Source organism: Eutrigla gurnardus, assembly GCF_963514095.1.
Source record: "Eutrigla gurnardus genome assembly, chromosome: 23".
NCBI lineage: Eukaryota > Metazoa > Chordata > Actinopteri > Perciformes > Triglidae > Eutrigla > Eutrigla gurnardus.
Window position 1 is genome coordinate 10,515,119 of NC_139934.1, and position 21,211 is coordinate 10,536,329.

At 43.8% G+C, this 21,211-nt stretch overlaps 1 protein-coding gene across 1 annotated transcript; it reads right to left on the reverse strand.

Moving 5' to 3' along the window:
* Window positions 1–3,782: 3,782 nt before the first annotated feature.
* LOC311009462 (uncharacterized protein) lies at window positions 3,783–20,780 on the reverse strand. The gene is made up of 3 exons (XM_084003650.1): window positions 20,527–20,780; window positions 8,894–8,946; window positions 3,783–5,636 (listed from the first exon to the last, which is right to left on the reverse strand). The coding sequence occupies exons 2-3, from the start codon at window positions 8,923–8,925 to the stop codon at window positions 4,895–4,897; spliced, it is 774 nt and encodes a 257-aa protein (XP_083859776.1). The 5' UTR covers window positions 8,926–8,946; window positions 20,527–20,780; the 3' UTR covers window positions 3,783–4,894.
* Between the last annotated feature and the right edge of the window lie 431 nt (window positions 20,781–21,211).

Below are 21,211 nucleotides of genomic sequence, written 5' to 3' on the forward strand. Positions count from 1 at the left end.
CCAAACCGACCAAACCCAAACCAACCCGACCAAACCAAACCCAATCCAACCCGACCAAACCAAACCCAAACCAACCCGACCAAACCAACCAAACCAAACCCCAAACCTAGTGATGTTACGAGATGTGCCGAGGCTTCGAAGCGTGTGTCGAGTAATGGAGGGGGCGTTTCCGCGAAGCGCGGATCGAGGCTTGCTTCATTTAGGGGAGGGGCCAAAAATGATGACGTCCGAAGCCTCGCTGCCCGGCTGTACCACGTGACTGCTTCGGGAAGTGGTTCAGAGTTTGCCGCGAGGTTCTACAGCTATATAGAACCCTCAGGCTCCATTCAAAATGTGGGTTTTTGAAGGAGAGTTGCGGTCAGTTGAGAGTTTGGAGAGTTTGGATACTAGAGTTTGGATAGCGTTTATATAGTTTGGAGATAATTTGGAGATGTCAGGGAGAGAGAGAGAGATTTAGGAGAGTAGAATAGGTGATAGGTTGGAGCCAGTGAGGAAGAGAAGGATGTCCCCTGTGTGGGAACACTTTGATTTGATATCTCCTAACAAGGTAAGATAAATCTGACATAACAAACACATTAGGTTTGCTTATCAATAACTATTTTTCACGGTTTCTTATTTTATTCAAAGGTGAGGTGTTTATTGTGTTCCAAGGAGTTGGGGATACAATAACAACACCTCATCCATGCCAAGGCATTACCGTGCCTTGCATGAGAATAAGGAGGAAACTGGAGCTTCATCTAGCCAAGGTAAGTCATAACAATATTACATTATCTATCACATTTTTTCCGTGTTTACTTTTGTTTATTGTGCAAATAAAGACAAGTAACACTATGTATTCCCTTTTAACCAGCCACCAGAAAACAGGAGCTGGATGAAGCTCTTGTCTCCATGATAGTGAAGGACACACAGCCTTTCAGTATTGTGGAAGATGTTGGATTCAGGGCATTTGTGTCCAAACTGGATCCCAATTATGTTATCTCCACAAGGCAGGTATGTATGGGTGCATGCATGAAACAAATGAGTACTTAATTGTATGTCTCACACTTCAAACAAATTCAGCATTACATATTGTTTCCTTTAGGCTCTGAAGGCCATGGTGGAGGCCAAGTACGAGTCAGCAAAGGAGAAGGCTAAAGTTGAACAGGTGGCTGCTGTTAGCCTTACTTCTGACATGTGGACATCCATCAACATGGATGCCTACTTGGCTGTAACATGCCATTTTGTGGGTGAGAAAACCAGCCTCAGCTCAGTGCTGTTGGGAGTGCAGGCATTCCCCCAATCACACACTGCTGAAAATATAGCTCGTGTGAAAGCCTCCCTGATGGAGGAATGGGAAATCACTAATAAGGTGACATGTATGGTCACTGATGGTGCTCCCAATATGGTTGCGTGTGTGAGAGAGCTGAAGCTTCGGCACCATATTTGCATTGCACATACATTAAATCTGATAGCGAAGAAGGCACTTGACCAGAACCCTGTGCTCTCTGGCATCCGAGCCAAAGCAAGGAAGTTGGTTGGCTTCTTTAGAAGCAGCACCACTGCTAAGGTATAGGTCATTCCCTTTATTCCAATTTATAATAACACTAATAGTTTGTCTGTGTTCCTGCTGCAGTGATGTAATGGCCTACTCATCTGTATCTTTAAAAAGGAGAAGCTTACACAAGTGCAGCTTCATCTGGGGATGGCAAAAATGAAGCTAATGCAAGAAGTGGAGACCAGATGGAACAGCACATATTTGATGCTGCAACGTTTGGTGGAGCTAAGGGAGCCAGTCGGAGCAGCGTTAGCTGGGCTACAAAATGACGTGGCCATGATCACGTCACAAGAGTTCAACATTGTTGGAGGGTGCCTTTCTTTGCTGTCTCCCTTTTATGATGCCACTGTAGAGCGGTCGGCCGAGGAAAATGTGTCTGGCTCCAAAGTCGATGAGCATCATGTCCCTTGCTACACTACTGGACCCCCGATTTAAAGTTATTGGATTTTTCAGTCAAACTAAAGCCACAGAAGCTATAAAGCGACCGACCTCGGAGTGTGCTACCATTATAAGGGCACAACAAAGCAGAGAGGAAATCCCCCAGGCTTCTACCGCTCATGATGTCACTGGAGGTAATCTATTATTTTACATTTTGACATCAGTTATTGCACTCACTAACACACTTACTAACATGATATGTGTTTTCCTCTTAGGTAGCAAACTGTGGCATCGTTTAGACACCAGCGTCATGGAGGCAAGGAGGTGTCAAAATGTCACTGCAGATGCCACTGTGGAGGTCCAGCGGTACCTTTCAGAGCAGAATATAGGAAGACTGGAAAACCCTCTGGAGTACTGGGAGAGGCAAGAATTACTCTACCCAAACTTGCACAAACTTGCACTTGCATTTTTGTGCACGCCGGCATCTTCTGTGCCTTGTGAAAGGGTCTTCTCAAAGGCCGGAGAGGTTGTGTCAAAAAAAAGAAATTACAAAACCAAAAACTGTTGAGAAACTCTTGTTTCTGAATAAAAATGATTGAAATTTCCCCTGTTCTATTTTCCTAGTTCCACAAGCACTTTCACTGTCCTCCAAAAAACAAAACAAACCCAATCCAACCCGACCAAAGCAAAACCAAACCCAATCCAACCCGACCAAACCAAACCAAACCAAACCCAATCCAACCCGACCAAACCAAAGCAAAGCAAAGCAGACCAACCCAACCCAACCCAACCCAACCCAGACCAGACCAGAACAGAACAGAACAGACCAAAGCCAACCAGAAGAAAAACAGCGCCAGCCTTCAATCAAGCAGCTTATGAAGCCTGCTCGGCAGCTGCTGCCAATCACCAGATTAGGTGGGCGGGGCCAAACAGCCACACCTGAAATGAGGAAAGACCAACAGGGAGAAAGATCTCCTGGCCAGAGCAGACTTCTTACTTTTTGAAGACGTTTCTAAAGCAACACTGATGTGTGGTTTAATGGCACACAAGCGTTTCACCCCTCACTTAATTTCAAACATCCTACTGTTCTGTTAGTGATGAATCCCCAGCTGGCAGTGACTTATTTATAAACTGAAAAAAAATTAAGTTAGGAACTGTGTGATTTGATTCCTGGAAATTGAGTTAAGAGGTGAGATTGTGACCCCTGTGAACAAAATGAAAATAGTGATAAATATATATAAATGTACGCATTTATTTATAAACCAATGATAAAAACATCCGACCCTGCCGTGACTAAAAACAAAGACCAATCAAGTGTCAGGCTTAAAGGGAGCACGCTGTAATTGTGAGACCCACGTCGAGCAATTAAGAGCCAGAGGGATGAAGATAGCAGCGAGTGGGTGAGGTGAAGAGATAAATGTCCAAAGAAAGGGCTAATTTCAGTATCCGGTGCACCTCCTGCACTGACAGACACCCTAACAGCCTCTCCTGCTGCAAGTCGCCCAGGAGATCACTATCACTTTTCATTATTTTTTCACTGCTGTTGTGTTTCCAAGGTGCTCGGTGTGAGTCTTCCCGGTTCAAGGGAAAAGCCCTGAGGTGATCATTAGCCGTGGCACCGAGGCTCCGAGGACGCTTCCCGCCGAGGCTTTATTTGCTGCGATGGCGAGGTTCAAACACCGGAGTCCTACAGCTCCAGATCTCCCAGAGGGTTGGCTTCTTGACATTTTAGAGATATAAAACCACTTCTCAAAATGTCCACATTTGTCGGAGCAGAGAGAGAATTTCCAGAAATACATCAAGAAATGTTAAAAAACAGGATTTAAACGTAGCCAATGAGAATAAATAACCTCACAGGCCACATTTTAAAGTCCGTTCCTTTATTTGACAATACAAATATAATAAGTAGAAATGATTTGGCAGGCAGTGGAAAGGGGAAGTCGCAGTGAAACAAATTCATTCATTGAGCAGAACAGCTGATTTAGCATCAATACACTTTTCACACCGTTTCCTCGTCATCCGGCCTCAATCAGTCCGTCATTGGGCACGGAAGCGAGCGGAGGATTGAACTAACGTCACGGGCCGGACTAGAAACACGAAGGCTGACCTGTAAAAGAGTAAACACTAAACTGAGCCTCCTTTGTGGTCGATTCACCGGGGACTTGACCTGAACTCGTCTAGTTCATCTCAGAGGTCAACAGTCACTACGGTGATACCGGTGATATGTAGCCGTTTTCTCCTTTGGTAACCTGCTTGAAGATGTTCAATGTGCAGACTCACAGTAATGTTGTGCATTAAGTTACATTATAACGTCAGTTGTGTAAACTCATTCTTTTTCCTAAATTTCAAAGATACAACATTAATTCTGTTTTTATTCTGATGAAATCAACGATGACACAATAAGTTATAAATAAGGACTTCCTCATCCTCCAAACCACGTCCAGCTCCTTCTCACAGTAAATCCAAAAAGTGAAGATATATATTATATAAATAACAACAGAAGACAAAACAGAGACATGAACGCGGGTATAAAAAAATATGCAAAGAGTTATGGCAACGGCCGTGTGTTCACAAAGGAAGTATTGACTCTGCGAGCAACTGCTTGGCTACAGCATAGATGCTCCGAAATGAGGCAAATGTGACAAAAGCAACAGGAATTCTTGACTGTACAACGGCAGTATGGACGTGGCAAAGCAGTGATGACATAACAGGCCTACGAAGATGGTGGAGTGTTAAATACACTTGATTCAAAAAGGCTGACGTTGCTGCAGGCGATGTTCACAGTCTCAACATCCATTTGTGGCATCGGAGGTTCCTTCACACAGCGGACGTCGTCTCCTTCAGTGTGACCACGATAAAAAAATATACAAGATTTCCCAGTTCAAAAATAAATCTGTACTTTTTTGTAATCACTTTTCCTTTATTGGTTCCGTGTTCTGATAAGAACATGGTGATCACGGTGGTGCATTGATGTCTGTGAGGTCATTCGATGTCCTCCCCGGCGGTGGCGGCCTCCAGGGCAGCCAGAGCCTCGGCCACCATGGAGTCCGTGACGCTCTGCATCTCCTCCTCGTCCTCGCTCTTCGTCATGGAGATCCCGCTCTCCACGGTGGAGGCGTCCGGAGTCTTTGGCGGTCTGAGCTCGTCCCTGGTGTCGGCCGAGGACAGGCTGGTGGTGCTGGTGTGGATCTCCACCGACAGGACGCTGCCCTCGTCCCCCGTGTCGCACGGGTAGTCCGGCGTGCCTCCGACCCCCTCGTCTATCTCGTCCGCCGACAGGCCCGCTCTGCTGATCGCGCACTCGGTGATGGAGGTGTCCCACTCGTCCCGCCTCCCGCCGCGTCCCCGCTCGCTGTAGCCCCTCTGGTTCTCGTACTCCTGCATGTTTGGGTAAACGGGCACCTGGCTCACCCATCTGGGCCCCAGAGCTTCCGGCTGGATGATGTACAGCCCTCCATCGCCGGGCGGCGCGCTCCCCTGCCTGTGCAGCTCCTTGGCGGGCGTCGGCGCGGCGTGCAGCCTGTGGTTGACGTGGTTGTTGTCCACCTCCAGTTTCAGCGTGCCGTCGCTGGTCTTGCTGTAGCCCAGGTTGTTGAAGCCCTGCTTCTGCTTGTGGAGGCCGGCGAGCGGGTCGCTGCCGGGGAGGTGGTGGGGATGGTACAGCGAGCTGCCCGCCGAGTCCGTCTTCCTCACATCCCCCGCCATGGAGGGGTTGTAGATGTAGCTGCGGGGAGACAGACGGAGATGCGCGTTACGGAGACAGAAAGGACAAATTTGCAATATCTTCACGTTACACTGTTTGATTTCCCGGATCAGCGTCTGTCTCGTGTTCCCGTGGGGATCGATGAAAACGCCCTCGCACTGTGTACACCGACGGCAACAAGGATACTTCATCGCGCAGTCGATGCACCTCTCTAAATGTCACTGATTCATCGGAGGCATACATGCACTTGATCACACAGACTGTGTCTAGCCGGCGTCTGAGCACACTCCTCTCTCTGTTTGTGTCGCCGTCGACATGAGATATTTCATTTACTTGATTGAAATTCTCAGAAAAGACATTTTGACATTCATACAATAAGTGCAGACGACTAAAATCAAAGTGATAAAAGAAGAAAATATGGCAACAAATTTGTTGCTCTTCCAAAAATTACGAGCCCTAGTTATGCTGCATAGTTCGGCTCATTAAGATGTGTAATGCTTGTTGAACGTTCAGCCTCTTGTAGGCTGGAATGACTGGGAGATTTTCCAATATGGAGGGAATATAACACACACACACACACACACACACACACACACACACACACACACACACACACACACACACACACACACACACAGACAGGTATGAGGCGTGTTGGCAGGTGGTCTGTATTCAGCGGACGGTGTAACAGCTTGTCAGACATCACCTGCTGCGAGAGCCTCCGTGTTTTTCCTCACCCACATTTCGGTCCCGTCATTTGTTTTCTCCTCCGCCCTCCCAGCAGAGCTCCCTCCACCTCCCACCCCACCAGCTGCCTCCGCACAAACCTCCCATAATGTAGTTGCAGCTCCCTAATCTACTATCCCTTTATCACTTGACTTGTCCTTGATGTGAGCGCCGTCCCTCGAGCTTTTTTCCATCCATCGTCTCAAGTCGTCCCCTTCACTCCTCTTTTCTCTTCTCTCTGTTCTTATCTCCCCCCCTCTTGACTTTTACTTCACACTCTTCATTGTTCACTTAATAAGAAGTCCTTCCATTCCAAACTTTCTGATAGATGGATTCAAAAGTTCCCCTCCAGCAGACACAAACACATCCCCTGCACACACACACACACACACACACACACACACACACACACACACACACACACACACACACACACACACACACACACCTCCCCCCCTGACTTTAGCACCTCCCTCTCACCCTGCATCCTTCACTCCGTCTCCCTTCACAGCAGAAAGCTAAGAAAATGAATGTTTTCCATTTCTCTCACTCCTGGGCAGCGCTGCCGCTGTGCCAAGGTGAAATCCGAGGCTTGCTTTCTGAAGAGCCAGACGCACACACACACACACACACACACACACACACACACACACACACACACACACACACACACACACACACACACACACACACAGACACACACAGACACACACACAGAGTCACACACACGCAGGTGGTTTACAGAAATAAAACCAATGACTCATGAAGCTGGACAAAAGCGAGACAATGAAACTGTGTTTTCATCAAAGCTAGGTGGCCGTGTTATTTCAAAGAGCAAATTTCTGATTTTGTTTTGTTGCTGGAGATAAAATAGCCCATCTATGTGAGAGGTGTGTGTGTGTGTGTGTGTGTGTGGTTGTCACACCCAAATCAAGTCACTCCTAGCACAGAAGGCACAAAGAGGGAGAAACCCATTCTTTTTTGCATATCAGTAGAAGCCATTCTGGGAGACTCCTGCTTTGCCGTCTCCGCCGGGATTCCCTTTCTGTGGCGCTTTGCGTATGTTAAGAGGTTCCATCCTGGAAGAAGCCGTTATTTGCATACGTTTTAACTACAATAATGCTCCAGAATGCATGCTGTTGACGGCACGTTAAGTCAAACAGTGATTAAGTTAGAGGGGAAGATTGCTTTGAGCTAATGCACCGATAAGCCTCCACTGCGGCGTGCGACCACAAAACCCACTCAGTCCAGCTGATGCTATTGGTGTAAGGCAGGCTGCAGTGGTGTCTATTAGATGAACACATTGTCCTCTTATAGGAAGGGAAATTTCCATCCTGGAGCAGAAGCTAAAGAGTGAATATTGTATTTCAGATGCAAATATTCGACATAATGCCAGCTACAGACACAGAGTCTTTTTATTAATGTGCTAAATGACACTATTGTTTAAATGCTGAATATTTGAATGGGCTCTCTATATTAGCTCAGTTCAAGGGAAAGGCTTTTGCCCGACCTGGAAAGTAGCTGAAGACTCATTTTTACCAGTTAAAATAAAGAAAAGTTTGTTTGAGCCTTCTGAGGCCGCACTGTTGACCCAGTAACCTACAGGCTGACCACCACTAAGCCCAGAAATGTGACACTCCAGACAATTAGGAAGGTATGTGTGTGTGTCTGTCACAAGCATTCACGTGTGTCTTTGACATGGGGTAAAAAAAAAAAGTGTGTAGGGGGGGATTACAACTCTGGTATGCGTATCACAGCTTGGCCTTTCATTAATCGGCAATCAAAATCTCGTTTCCCGGCCCTGTTCCGTCTCCTCGCTCACCTCGAGAAGCACAATGATGTCGAGCCCTGACAGCGACGCCTCGTAGGCCTTTAATGAATAGACGGCCTCGCAAAGAAATACAGTAACCAAGGGTGATGGCTATCGGCATATTGACTCACAGTTTGCACAAAGAGCCCACGTGAGGCTGTGAGTGCGGACGTATTATAAACGGACCTCTCGCTATCTGCATGAAACAAGACGAGAAATCGTTACGCGGGGCGAGGAGTTTGAGTTGGTGGAATTGATCATATGCTGCTAATAATGACACATAGAGCATAGGATATTAGTCGCTGAGGCCACTTTAAACAAACATGACAGCTGTTTTTAGTCTAAATCGTCTCTATATCTCACATTTTCCTGCCAAACCACCTTAAATAAAGAGAAAATTCGATGAAATAACAAATTAACCTTCAGGCAAAAGAGCAGAGGAGCTATTTCACACAGCAAACAGTGATGATGTAACCAAACTGATGACTGTTCCCTATTGAAGGGGTTTTTTTTAAAATCCTGAATTGAGATTCTAAGGATCAAGTGTGATGGAGGGCGTTTGTCCACATTTTCTGACAAACCAATTATCTGATTAACAAAAAAAAACTGCGTAAGTGGACAGAAACCAGTCGAGGAATGTAAAAACAAGATGTCATTTGGTTGACCTTTTAAACCACTTAAAACCAACGGATTGTAAGATTGTGTCCCCAAAACAAACCAAAAGGAAGAGGTAATGACTCACTTTTTCATCATCCTGCAGCATTGGCACCCCATTTGGCCAGCTGGGTCGTGGAGCTGTGGAGGAGCAGAAACAAAAGGTAAAGCCTCTTTAAAGCCCATGCACACATTGTTTGCGGCAGGTGTTCTTTACCCGCCGACGTGCCGACGCTCGCTCACCAAGAAAAGGTCACAATTAGCTCCTACAATACCACGCACACATTCAGACTCCTATTGATCGGAGAGTTCGCCACCTCTGACATGTGAGTGCTTTTTAAATGAGCGCTCTCTCAAACATTTCTCCTCATCAGTCAAGCTTTTGCTTCGCCCTTGGTCTCCACGCCATTTTTGGACCCGCGGATTGAAACCTGTTGTCTGCCCGCGGCGTCGATAAAGATGTTATTGCCATCCATCACCGTTTGTGTGCGCGAGTGTGTGTCATCGAGTGTGTGCCGACGTGCGGGATGGGAGTGACCTTTTCTCTCCCGGTGGTGTGTTTCTCTAGGCTTTGGCATTTCATTGCCCGGGTAAATAATTAATCACCGAGTCTTGAATGGGTTTGTCTGCGAGCGAAGGAGAACGAGCGACGAAGATAGAGGACACAGTGTCTCTTTGTGGAATAAGAGGGAGGATGTGTGCCCACGAGACAAACCGGTTTCTATTCTTAACCGTAACTCCCTGACCCCGCAGGCCTTTCCACTACCTTGAGTTGAATCTCACCAAACAATGCTTGAAACAAACGCAAGACGCTAGATTTCATTAAAAGTCCGATAAGACTTTCCAAAACAATCCATTCAGCTGTCGCCACGTTCTGATAATTGAAGCGGCGTATTGCTGAATATTTAAAAAAAAAACTCAGACACCGCCGATGATGAAAGTGCAGGCAGGTTATGCAAATGAACAGCACTATTCATCAGCATGGAAGGTCACAGATTAATACCAGGCTGTACCAAAAATAAGGTGCAACCTTCTCTAAAATGATTTCTTCCTGGGAATATTGCTGCAAATAAAGTTTGATTTCTTTTGATGATTAATCATGAAATGAGAATCAAAGTTTACTTTTATTCTTGCAACTATATGGATATATAGATATATTTTAGAATAAACAAGGTATTCTATCTGCGATGTGCATAAAAAGCAGCGCCTCTGATTTTTCATTACTCCATTCAGGAAAGAAATATCTATCGCTGGTGGCAATTTGAGCTTTCCCATGTTTGACTAACTTCACTTCAGGGCCCTCTTTTGCACTCATTGCTCCGCTGCTGAACGCGGCTCTAAATCTGGCCCACAGCTCCGATTCGGGATGATTTTCTGCATATCTGATTAAGATGAATCGGGCTTCGGCACTACAGGCGGCGCTTTCGTGGGATTCGTTGTCAAAAAAGCTAAATCTTAGAAATCTCCAGCCAAAAGGAATGCGCTACAGCTGGCGTAATCGTCGGTTTTCTTCTACATTACTCCTGCATATTTTCAAGCTGCACAGGCCAGGCAGCGGGACTTCATATACCTTTGTCCCCTGGAGGGAACCGGCTATGGAAAATGCATGTGGAATGGAAAAAATATACTCTTCATGTAAAGTACTCCTCCAAGCATCGGATCTCGAGGGCCAGTCTGAGGAATCAATCTAATACTGTGAAGAGGACCACCATGACCAGCACCACGGGTTTTCTCTTTTACCTGAAAGGCTGTATTATTTGTGTCAAAGCAGCAGAGCGTGACTTCGCTATCCCAAGGCATCTCATTATCCCCCTACAGATCTGCTACTGTGTGCCGCGACATAAAAAGAGTCCATAACCCGGAGGTGGGAGTAGTCCGACAAATTTAAGAGCACAATCCTCTTGTCTTTGAGTGTCCTCTACTCTCTCTTTCTCCTTCATAAACCACCACGCCAACATAAACTACCTCCTGCGACTTGGACTGAAGCAGACCATAACCGAGCTGAAACGATCCCCCCACCCGTCTACATGTTCGCCGAGACTACGACCCACCGGTGAACCACGACGAGGGCAGCTCACAGCGCCGGCACTTTAAATAGAGGACCCTGTTTTACACACTGTTGCACTGGCAAGCACCCATCCAGCTGAAGTGTCCCTTATCTTTCAGGAGGGGGGGGGATGGAGTAATTTCCCAGCGGGTATTGGGAAGCGGCACATTAATGGAGCGTCGTATTAGTCCTGGAAGAAGTCGCTATCAGCTGACTTTTAAAATGACTAGTCACATTCAAACGGGTCAAAAATCATCTGACAAGCTCCAACTCTTAATCCTCTGATTGCTCACGCTGATTTATCCCTCCTCTGCTACTACCAGCTCCCTCTCTCTCCTCCTGCTTTCCTGTTGTGCAGTGGCATTCCCTGCCTTGTGCATAATGTATATCCCATATCTCAGATATGCGTCTGCTGCTTTATGCTCTCTGGGGATGTCTTCATGTGCGTGAGCATTCCTCTCTGCCGACTGCATCCATTTGTTGAAATAAACGTTCCTGAAGCCGGTGACATTAACTTTCTCTAACTGAATTGTTCTGAATTAATTAGAGTATAAATACGTTAACTTCCTGGCACCATGTTTTCACCACGGATACAAACACTGAGGCATTATTATGTGTTCTGACAGGAACTTCACGTCTTTAAAATGATCAAATATGGTCACATGTGAGCTCTAGACAGGTTTCAATTAAAAGCGTTTCATCTATTGTGTATGTTATACAGAGATAAAACCCAGACCTCCTGACTGCCTGTAAATTATGGTTGCTGTCAAAACTTGTTTTCTGTTTTTTGGCTGTAAATAGGGAGGCTGACAATGTTAAAGTACAAACAATAACACACAAAACAGTAAGATATGCCACCCATAATAACATTAAATCTACATACATTTTCCTTATCTCTGTTTTGGAGTTTGTTGGGGGGGGGTATTTGCAATATTATTTGGGTACTTCTGGCTGATTACACTGTCAGGACCACAGCAAAGACATAATAGGAGACTAAACCAACAAGAGAAAATGGAACAACGTGATCTTTGCTAGAATATTCACCCCTGCAGTCAATCCCATGACTTTCCCTATCTTGTGTCAAATCATGGGAATGCAACAACCTTTGCTGAGGCTGAAACATAATGTTGCAGTCAATAGAAAGGGAATATGGCCACAAGCGGTTAATTCACGATGTAATGCGTAGTCGACTATTTCATATGTAAAGCACTCTCCTTCTTCTTACGTAAGGCTGTCAACTCTATGGAGTTCAAAGTTCATGTAACTTTCACTGCTGTGTGTTTACTTGACTCTTGGCTGCTCCACTGGGTTTTATCAGAACTAAAAGGCCTAAATATGTCAAACGAAATGTTTAAAATTAAACAAATTCAATCTTGTTTTGATCTCTTTTCACCAGAAACGTGTCATTGATCGTCACATAGGTGTTCTGGATGACTTACACTGGGGACACGCTATCAGACATGACCGTCTGACGGTTGGCTGACCGGGTCGGAAAAAAGCTGGTTTGCATCGGCATGGAGTTGGGTTGCAAATTTGCAAGGCAAAAAAAAAAAAGTGCCTCTGGGTTGCCTGAGTGCTGACAGTGTTTTCCACCTCGGCCTCACCATTCTGCTGCTGGTCAGCGGAAAGAGCTCACGGAGGGGAACCAGTCCTGCAGGGCAAAGATGACACCTTAGCTAACAGCCTCCCAGTGACGAGGGCCTGCTAGCGACCAGCTAGTTACCCCACTGTACTGACAACTGAGTGACATCAGCGTTAAAAGTCAGAGACAACGCCGCCTAAAGAGAGTGACGAGTAAAACGTGACGAACGAGGCTCCGGCTCCGATGTGTCTACTTGCAGCTGTCATCTTTGCCACACTGTGTTTGCAGAGCAAATAGCTGTAGATACACGGACAGGAGTTGGGGAACCAGTGCGGCGAGTGTTTTGAGATTAATCTTTGGGATTAAGGAGTTCAAAGTTGTCCTTAAAGTCAGACGCGAAACTAATCTGAATGCCAAATTTGAGACTTGATTCTGACCCGAGAAATGATGCTACGGTCTTTATTTTTGGAGATTAATCTCCTGATTGTTTTCTTGTTTAACCACTTGATTGTTCAGTATATAAGCAACAATAAAGTAGAGGAAACAATTTCACACGGCCGAACAATCTAAACATATAAAAGCAGCACATTTAGGAAGTGGAACTGGGGAATCTTTGACATTCATAATAATAATGCATTTTATTTGCACGGCACTTTTGAAAGCTACTGAAAGGCACTTTACACGGTGAAAGAAGACGGTGAAAGCAATGTGCAACAATGAGAACGCAAGGAGGGCCTAATGGATCACACATTAAAAGCAGATTTAAATAGGTGGGTTTTGAGTGCAGGTTTGACAGGAGCGAGCGAGGGAGAATGTCTGAGTCGGGGGAGAGAGGTCCAGATTTCTGAGAGCCACGTGAACCCACAGGCTTCGCCGTTACCAGCAGCAGCTGACTCAGACTCACACCAACAACATCTAAATGGCCAATCATGTTGTTCCCCTGGAGACTCTCCAAAGTCACGATGAGATCAAGGATTCAATGTGTGCATCATTCATTCCGGTATTGGCCATTGTTGGCCGACAATAACAGCCCCTTTATCTGCGCCCTGTGCCGTTCAATATATTATATATTGCTCCTGTTTTTTTACGATGGGGAAGATGGAAGGACGATTACTGAAGGGGAGAGATATTTCAGCACTGGCAGCTTGGCAGAACGCCCGATTTTTTTTTTTTGGTTTCAGAGTTTTCTCTCCCGAGGAAATTGAAACATTTCATCTTGGAGAAATAGGTGCAATAAAAGTGAGATTGCTGAGTGTCCTCTAAAAGTGGACTGGATTGAAATCCAGGGGATACCCATGGAGCTGGCAGTCGGAGCCACTTTTTCAGGATTGCTGCAGGTGGAAAAGTTTCATACGGAAAGATAAGGCTTGAAATAATTCTTCCTGTGGAAAGAGTCCAGTCCAAATTGATGTTAACCGCTTTGTTTGAAAGGTGGAGTCACTGTGTTTGTGGTTATTTTCATAAAAACACTAAGTGAAGGGCTTTATTACCGGAGAGGATGATACTCCTGGGCTGAGGTTCCATAGCATTTTAGCTCTGTATATTTTATTTACACTTAAGTTTATATACAGATTCAACAAAGAGTTTTGGCTACTTTCGTTTGCTTGTTGTATAAATATTAGCATGTTCTAATAAATTAGCATCGCTAGGTTAGACCACCTGATGTCCCACTGCTAGAATCATATGTATTCCTGCACCTTCTTGCACTCTACATCTGTTTACAATGTCATTATCCTGTATATATACGTATATTCATATCTGTACATAGTTATTAAGTGTTATGTTACCTATATTCAGTTTGTTTTAGTTGTATGTCTATTTCTGTATGTTTATTGAGAGCGACATAAAGCCAGAGTCAAATTCCTTGTTTACACTTACTTGGCCAATAAAATGGATATTGATTCTGATCTCCAGATACAAGACAAATACATGTTGAAAGGTTATTAATATTTAATTGAATTGGACTGAACCAATTTTGTGTGAATTTGTGATAAATGTGCTTTGTGTCTGGTGTGAACACAACTTAAAAGGGTTTATTTGAATTATCTTGAGAGTTAGAAAAATACACATCCTGTCTAGTAAACATGGATGTTTGAGAGTAGAAATGCAGAGAAAAAAACACACACAGAGAAACAAACAGTAGTGATTTGATATGCAGCCTCTCTTAACACAAAAACACACTACAACCTCCTTGAGATAGTCTTCCTTCAGTGTTGCATATCTGATAACAGCTGTTTTGTTGTGCTCTCGGACGCCTGAAATCTATCCACGAACCATTTCTGTACAACTGTGGGTTTGAGTTGCTGGTATTAGGGGTGGGCGATATATCGAGTATACTCGATGTATCGCGGCTTGTTCTACATGAGATGTAGTAAATGACTATATCGTGAACATCGAGTGTATGTTGTTACGTCAGTTTCTAAGCCGCCGCGGCCGAGTGTGACTTGCTTTAGCGCAGCGCTTTCCTCTGTCCCGTTCACAGAAAACAGAAAAAAAGTCACACACACACTAGCTCAACTTAGGTCACATACACGCGCCCACACACACCGGCCCCGGCTTACGTTAGGGGCTGGAGGCGGGGTTAACGCTCAAGGCAACGGGGGAAAATACGCCGCTGCGGAGTGCGGAGTTTTACTAACGTTACTGTTCCCGGTAAGTTTCATTTTTAAAATGTTTCACCTCGTTGCAAACCAACGACACATTTCTGTTTAGTTTACCAAGCTAGTGATTACGTTCGTAACAGCAGCAACTAGTGGCTTTGCTTCCTCGGGTAATGTAAGCTGACCGGCTAGCTAGCCAGCTAGCGGGATATTGCTAACAACAACGTTAGCATGCCACTTTCTGACTGCCGTTGGCTCACTAAACGTTACCAACTACCAACGTAACATAACATCTGTCTTCACAGCGTCGTGGACACGTTTGTTATTAAAGCGCTGTTCTCTGGTTTGTGTTTGTAGAGCTGTCGGACATCGGTGATATTGAACGGAGGTCCAACCTGCAGATGACTAAACATCAAACACTCCGATCTATTGATCACACACTGTTCTACACTTTAAAAAATGTTGTGATTTTAGTATTTTGTGTATTTTATTGTTATTGTATTATTTGCCCAAATAAACACTTTTTCTGAAGAGACATGTCTGCTATGCCTGAAATTAGCGCTGCGGGGAAACCTCAGACGTATACAGTGACGTAATGACGTGGCTCTCTGGGCTCTCGAGCCGGTGGTTTGGTTACCGCAAGGAACGCCGTTGATAGGCTTGTGTTTTTGGCACAAAACCTCTAGATAACCTGTTGGTACTGACTGGTTGTCACAAACACACAGGACAAAATCATGCACAAAATGCAGCTATTTTTAGTTTACTGTTTTTGACCAGACCTGTTGTTTGACATCATGCACAAAAAGTGCATTTTAACTTATGTTGATTTGAAAAGTGCACTTTAATTTAAAATGTCTAGTGACATGCGCAAAGATTGCACTTTAATTTAATTTATTTTAAAATATCTAGTGACATGCACAAAGAGTGCACTTTAATTTATGTTTTGAAATGTAATGGGGTTTCTGCACTTTTTCCATTGAGCTCTGTTTTTGTTACGGGTCATTGAGCTTGAACTCTATAGAAATAGGCTACAGTATGTAGGCCTACATCATGTGGCATTATTTATTTTCATTTACCAGCTGCTAAAAGCTTATGTGCATTTTGCAATTACCTTGAATAAAAACTGTTTTGTTAAATTTAACTTCGTTGTGATTTACCCCTTTTGCACACAAGTTTAAAATTGTTCTAATAGAAACCACTAATGAATACAGTATAAATAAGAATGGTTTAATGCAGACATATGTTGCAGGGACTACTAGAATCATCATACTGGCGTGACTATGCATCAAAGGGTTAAATTAAGCATTTTTAAGTGCTTTAGAGGAAATGTCAAAATATCGAGATATATATCGTGTATCGCGATATAGCAAAAAAATATCGCGATATCATTTAGAGGCCATATCGCCCAGCCCTAGCTGGTATTAACACTACACATACCAATGCTATAATACTACAATCAGGTAGAAGAGAGTCAGAGGTGAAAACACAGAGCTTCCATAGCGTTACAGTCCTGCTGCAGATCACAAAAGTCCCCTTTTATGGATATTTTTGCTGGAGTTTGCACAGACAAGGCCCTTGCTGTTTGCTCCATGGCTCGGTCACCTGATAGATTCTGCTTATGGAAGCTGTGCGTTACATCAAAGTCATAATTTAGATCTTGACACCTGCTCGGCCGGAGTGTGTTGGAGTTTGGTGTGTGTGCGGAGGGACAGTGAGAAGCGAGATCGTGTTCATGTGGGTGACACAAGGGGAGGGGAGGGGGTGTGCTGATGGAAAAGTGGGCTAACTGGTCTGACATCCATCTGACTGTCTGTTGTTTTTCCTTTATCTCCTCCGTTATCTACGGCGAGCTCAGCCACATCTGCCAAGACGATGTGGACAGAAATATGGTGGCAATGAAAATAACAGCGGGAGGTTTGTTATTTTTTTTTTCTTATTACCCATCTTCTAGTCCTATCTAGAGCTTAAATTATTTTTTGATAATACCTATATGAGGCAAAGATGCCATCAAGACCTACAACAGGTAGTGCTCCTGAACGCATGCTGTGTGGACACAGCTGGAAACATCTGCAGGGCACTATGTTTGCTATGCCGTGCAGAATTCGCCTCACAGCCCAAATTGGAGCGGCCACCTTTATAACCGCCAATCCTCTCATCCGATTCCCAGCGTGATGGGTCTCAGGATGAAATAAGTGTAGGTCTGCATTACTGACATGAGGTTGGACAGGACTCTCCTGTTTGGCAGTGGGAGGAGGTGTGTGAAAGAGAAGCAAACATGGTCATTATATCACCTGATCTATCAAGCCGCTCAGAAAGACTTGTAGAGGTAGGCAGGTGGTGTAACATATTATAACAAGACTTACAGTCATTGTAATGCCAAAATGGACAATGCAAATAACGCATTACGCAAATATTTGATAGTTTCCTTTGTCCTGTGTTACAATGAGAGAATGTGAGCATATTAACGGATAATATAAAACAGTCTTTAGTCGCAGCTCTGATGGAAAAAAGGAAGGAAAAAACAACATTTTGTTAATGTTGTTAAGTTTGAACATTGAAATTTGACATGTTGGTGTTGATGTTAAAGTACGGAACCAATCAGCCAATTTTTATGATAGAAAATCAGTAATCAAGGCATGCTCTCTACTCGCCCTGATTGCGGCATCCTTATTAATATCAACCTTTATGAAATGCTGAGTGGTACGCTGGTACTTCTTCCACCAATAAGATTAATCAACATTTAAAATGCACTTCGTCGGTTAGTTAATTAGATCTTTGTTTACCGAGATGCATAAATTAATTATTAATGTCATCTGAATTACAAATAACATGCTTCTTATAATCTCAACATGCAGCTGTGTTCTTTCGCCTGGCGCTTTATGAAACCTAATCTACAACAACGCGATCGAGCAGCAAACGGCTTTTATCTCCTATATGTGCTCTTGAACGTAAAGTAAAGCTGAAGACAAAGCTGAGAGGATTTCCTCGTCGTCACCAGTGCGACTGCGGCATTTCTCCGCTGAAAGGAATCTGCGGCAGCCGATAATATGGTCAATTTAGTCCTCTTATCAACTCCGAGGCTTTTAAAATCCAGCTGAAATGTCAAGACGTGGTTTAAAAGTCTGTGTAATGACAACAACAAAAAAAGGAAAAAGAAACGGCGCTGTCTCACCCGCTGCGTTATCCAGCGTTTAATAACCCGCATATACAGCAGATGAGATAACCTTCCACACCTGATAACGCTTCCCATAAAAGAGCTCGAGCTAATCGCCTGAGTGACGCGACTGTGGCACTTTTTCAGTGTAAAGAAAACACTGTTAAATGTCTGTCGTTTAACGGAAGCAAAGGAATCAAACACTTCCAAAACTCCAGTTTGGGTTACGAGTGCTTGATGCTCTGACCTTGAGCTGTCTGATTCGAATGAGCCGGCGAGTTGTCACGGCAACCAATGTATATAAAGTCGTTTTTTCCAACGTTTTGTTTTGATAAAGAGACGTCAAATTGATCAGCTGATCCTGTATTAAATGCCTGAGATGTCAAAGTCTCGTTTCTGCGTGTGGCCTTGGGCGGCAGTCTGATAATAACAAGTCCTGTCTCTTCTCCATTACCCAGCAGCCCACACTTGTCAATAGCACTCCCCTCCTCTCTCACACTGCAAACAGACCTGCTGCTGTTTCACCCCCCCGTGAATCCTCCGCACCCAGGAGCTCCGAACTGTACTTTAAGGGAGTAAACAAGCCCATGAGGAGCTTTTAAATTATATAATAATGGCTAAAACATATCTTCACCTTGATTTAATAATTAATATTGTATTCAAGTCAAAAAAGGGGAAAAAAGATGGAGTGCTTCTTTGCTTTGTAAGTGTTTGAGTCTTGTGATTCATCTTTTGATTCGACTCAGGTCTCAGAGGGCCTTGGATTATTCCAACAACAGCACTGAGCTCTGGTGTTTACATCCTGTTTCAGGTAGAGTCATCCTGCAGGAGCAGCCCTGGTGCGCAAACTAGACCTTGGGCAAATATTATTTGCATACACTTTTAATGGCTTGTTTTGTCTAATAGGCTGTAGAATGGGTGGAGTCTGCTAATGCAAGCACGTAAATGGCTTTTTAAGCCAACCGCAATTGAGCATCTTGTGTAAATCAATTGTCAGGATGTTGGAAAATTCGACCTACCCGGAGCTAAGAAATAAAAAAAAAAAACAGGCGAGAAAACCATTTTAAAGAGACGCTTGATGTATTATAGCTGCACGTACACAGCTGTTAACGTCATGTTGAGCGTGTTGCAGGTGATAAACGACAGACGGGACCGGTTAGGGCTCAGAGTTACATTTGTATGCCATTTTTGAGCGACCCAGAGTTCAGTGGGGCTACGTGATAGCTGTGCAAACAAAGCCCAAGGCCGTGTACATGAGTTCTGGTTAACTGGTTCAAGACCACTCCTCCGCCTCTCCGTCCCAACAAAAGAACTCACGTCCCCAATAACAGCCCTCCGCTCACTCATTAACTACACCTGCCCGTGCATGTGTGGCTGTGCTCCGGGTGTGATGGGAAGCTTTTTAGTTTCAGTATAACATTTACAGCACCGAAACATAATGAGTACATAATGAATACAGTTTATATTTACACAGATACGCACATTACTTTCTACCAAGCAGATCAAAAATAAATGTTTTGGGAGATATTCTGGTGATTGTTTATTCGTTGGAGCAACTTTTTAAGCAAAACTGACAAACATTTGCTGGTACTAGCGTTTATAAATGTGTATTTATCTATTTATATTATTGTAAATAGTCAAGAGTGTTAGTCAGACGGTTGGCTTTCATACTTTACAGGCAAAACAATGTAATTTATTGATCTATAAAGCAATATTTTGATAAAGAACTTGCTCTCAATGAATAACTTACACATATGTGACTCATTATTTTTTAAAAGACACTCCTTATAGAGTACAGACATTACCATTAATTTATTGCAGGTAGTTAAGTGAAATAAGCATTGGAACACTTAAATGAAATAATACAATTATATAACATGAAACATATGATATAAACGTAAATTTATTTTATTTGTGTTTTTAATCCAAATGGAAATGGATCTAAAACCAGGTGTATGGCCATTGTGTGTAACAGATGTACAGTCACATCCTATTGTCAACAGAAACCTATTATTAAGGCAACGTTAGCCTTATGAAGGCTACTCTAAGTAGCTTACAACGGCCTTATATATATTTTATGGCACCAAAACGCACACAAACTGTCTTAAACGTGTCTAACATCTAATAGGTGACGTAGTATTTCTTCGTTTCCCAAAGCGAGCACGCGCCATATGGCTGACATCACCATCCAACGTTCACCTGTCGCTGCTAATAACCGTTGATACCGAGTTAGCAACAGGTTTAGTATCGCGTCAACAAGCTTTTTTTAAACTTTAAAGTGAATTCAGAGCGTCGTATTTCGTGTGAGCCATAAAAAAAAAAAGTAGTTCCAACCTACCTGTTGCGCTAAGCGAAGGTGTGGCACTCTGCTCTAGGTATCAAACATGCACGGATAACTTCGGTGGTCATTTAAGTTGTCTCCTCTCTCTTCCGGTCCGTTACTGGGTAGGAATTAGAAACACAGGTGGGACAAAGTAGAGGCTCCATTGAACGTCTTCAGCTGGATATGACTTCTTTCCTTTGGTTTGAGTTGTTGTGGAGAAGAGCTTCCCCCCCCTCGGTGACTCCGCGGTCCCATGTCTCCTGTTTGAACAGCCGTCTAATGGTTAGTTAGCCGAGGAAACTAGTGGACCGACGTCAAGCTAGGCACAGCCGACGACAACTGTTTCCTGTCAAAACTTTCAAAATAAAACTTGTGAACTTTTCTACGGTGAACTGCAACGAAGTACATTTACTACTAGTAAAGTAAAATTTTGAACTTCTACGACTTGCCATTTTTTTTTATAATTTAAGTAACTAGTTACTTTGCAGATTTAAATTAATAATACACAATATAATTAACTAATAAATGAGTATAGCCTACTACTGTTTACCAGATGCAACATTACTCTGATGTACACATTAATGCCTTACTTATTAGATCCATTAATATAGCATGAATTATTCTGAAATGTTTCTTTTGGTACTTTAAATATATTAAGATGCTTATTGATTGATATTGATTTTTTTTTTAACACCATGCT

What these genes read in the sequence shown, in the direction of transcription:
- LOC311009462 (XM_084003650.1), bottom strand. Translation starts at nt 8,925, where the DNA reads ATGGGGTGCCAATGCTGCAGGATGATGAAAAA. An exon ending in TGCTGCAGGATGATGAAAAA is followed by an intron (nt 5,637 to 8,893) that starts GTGAGTCATTAC and finishes GTCTCCCCGCAG; the next exon opens with CTACATCTACAACCCCTCCA.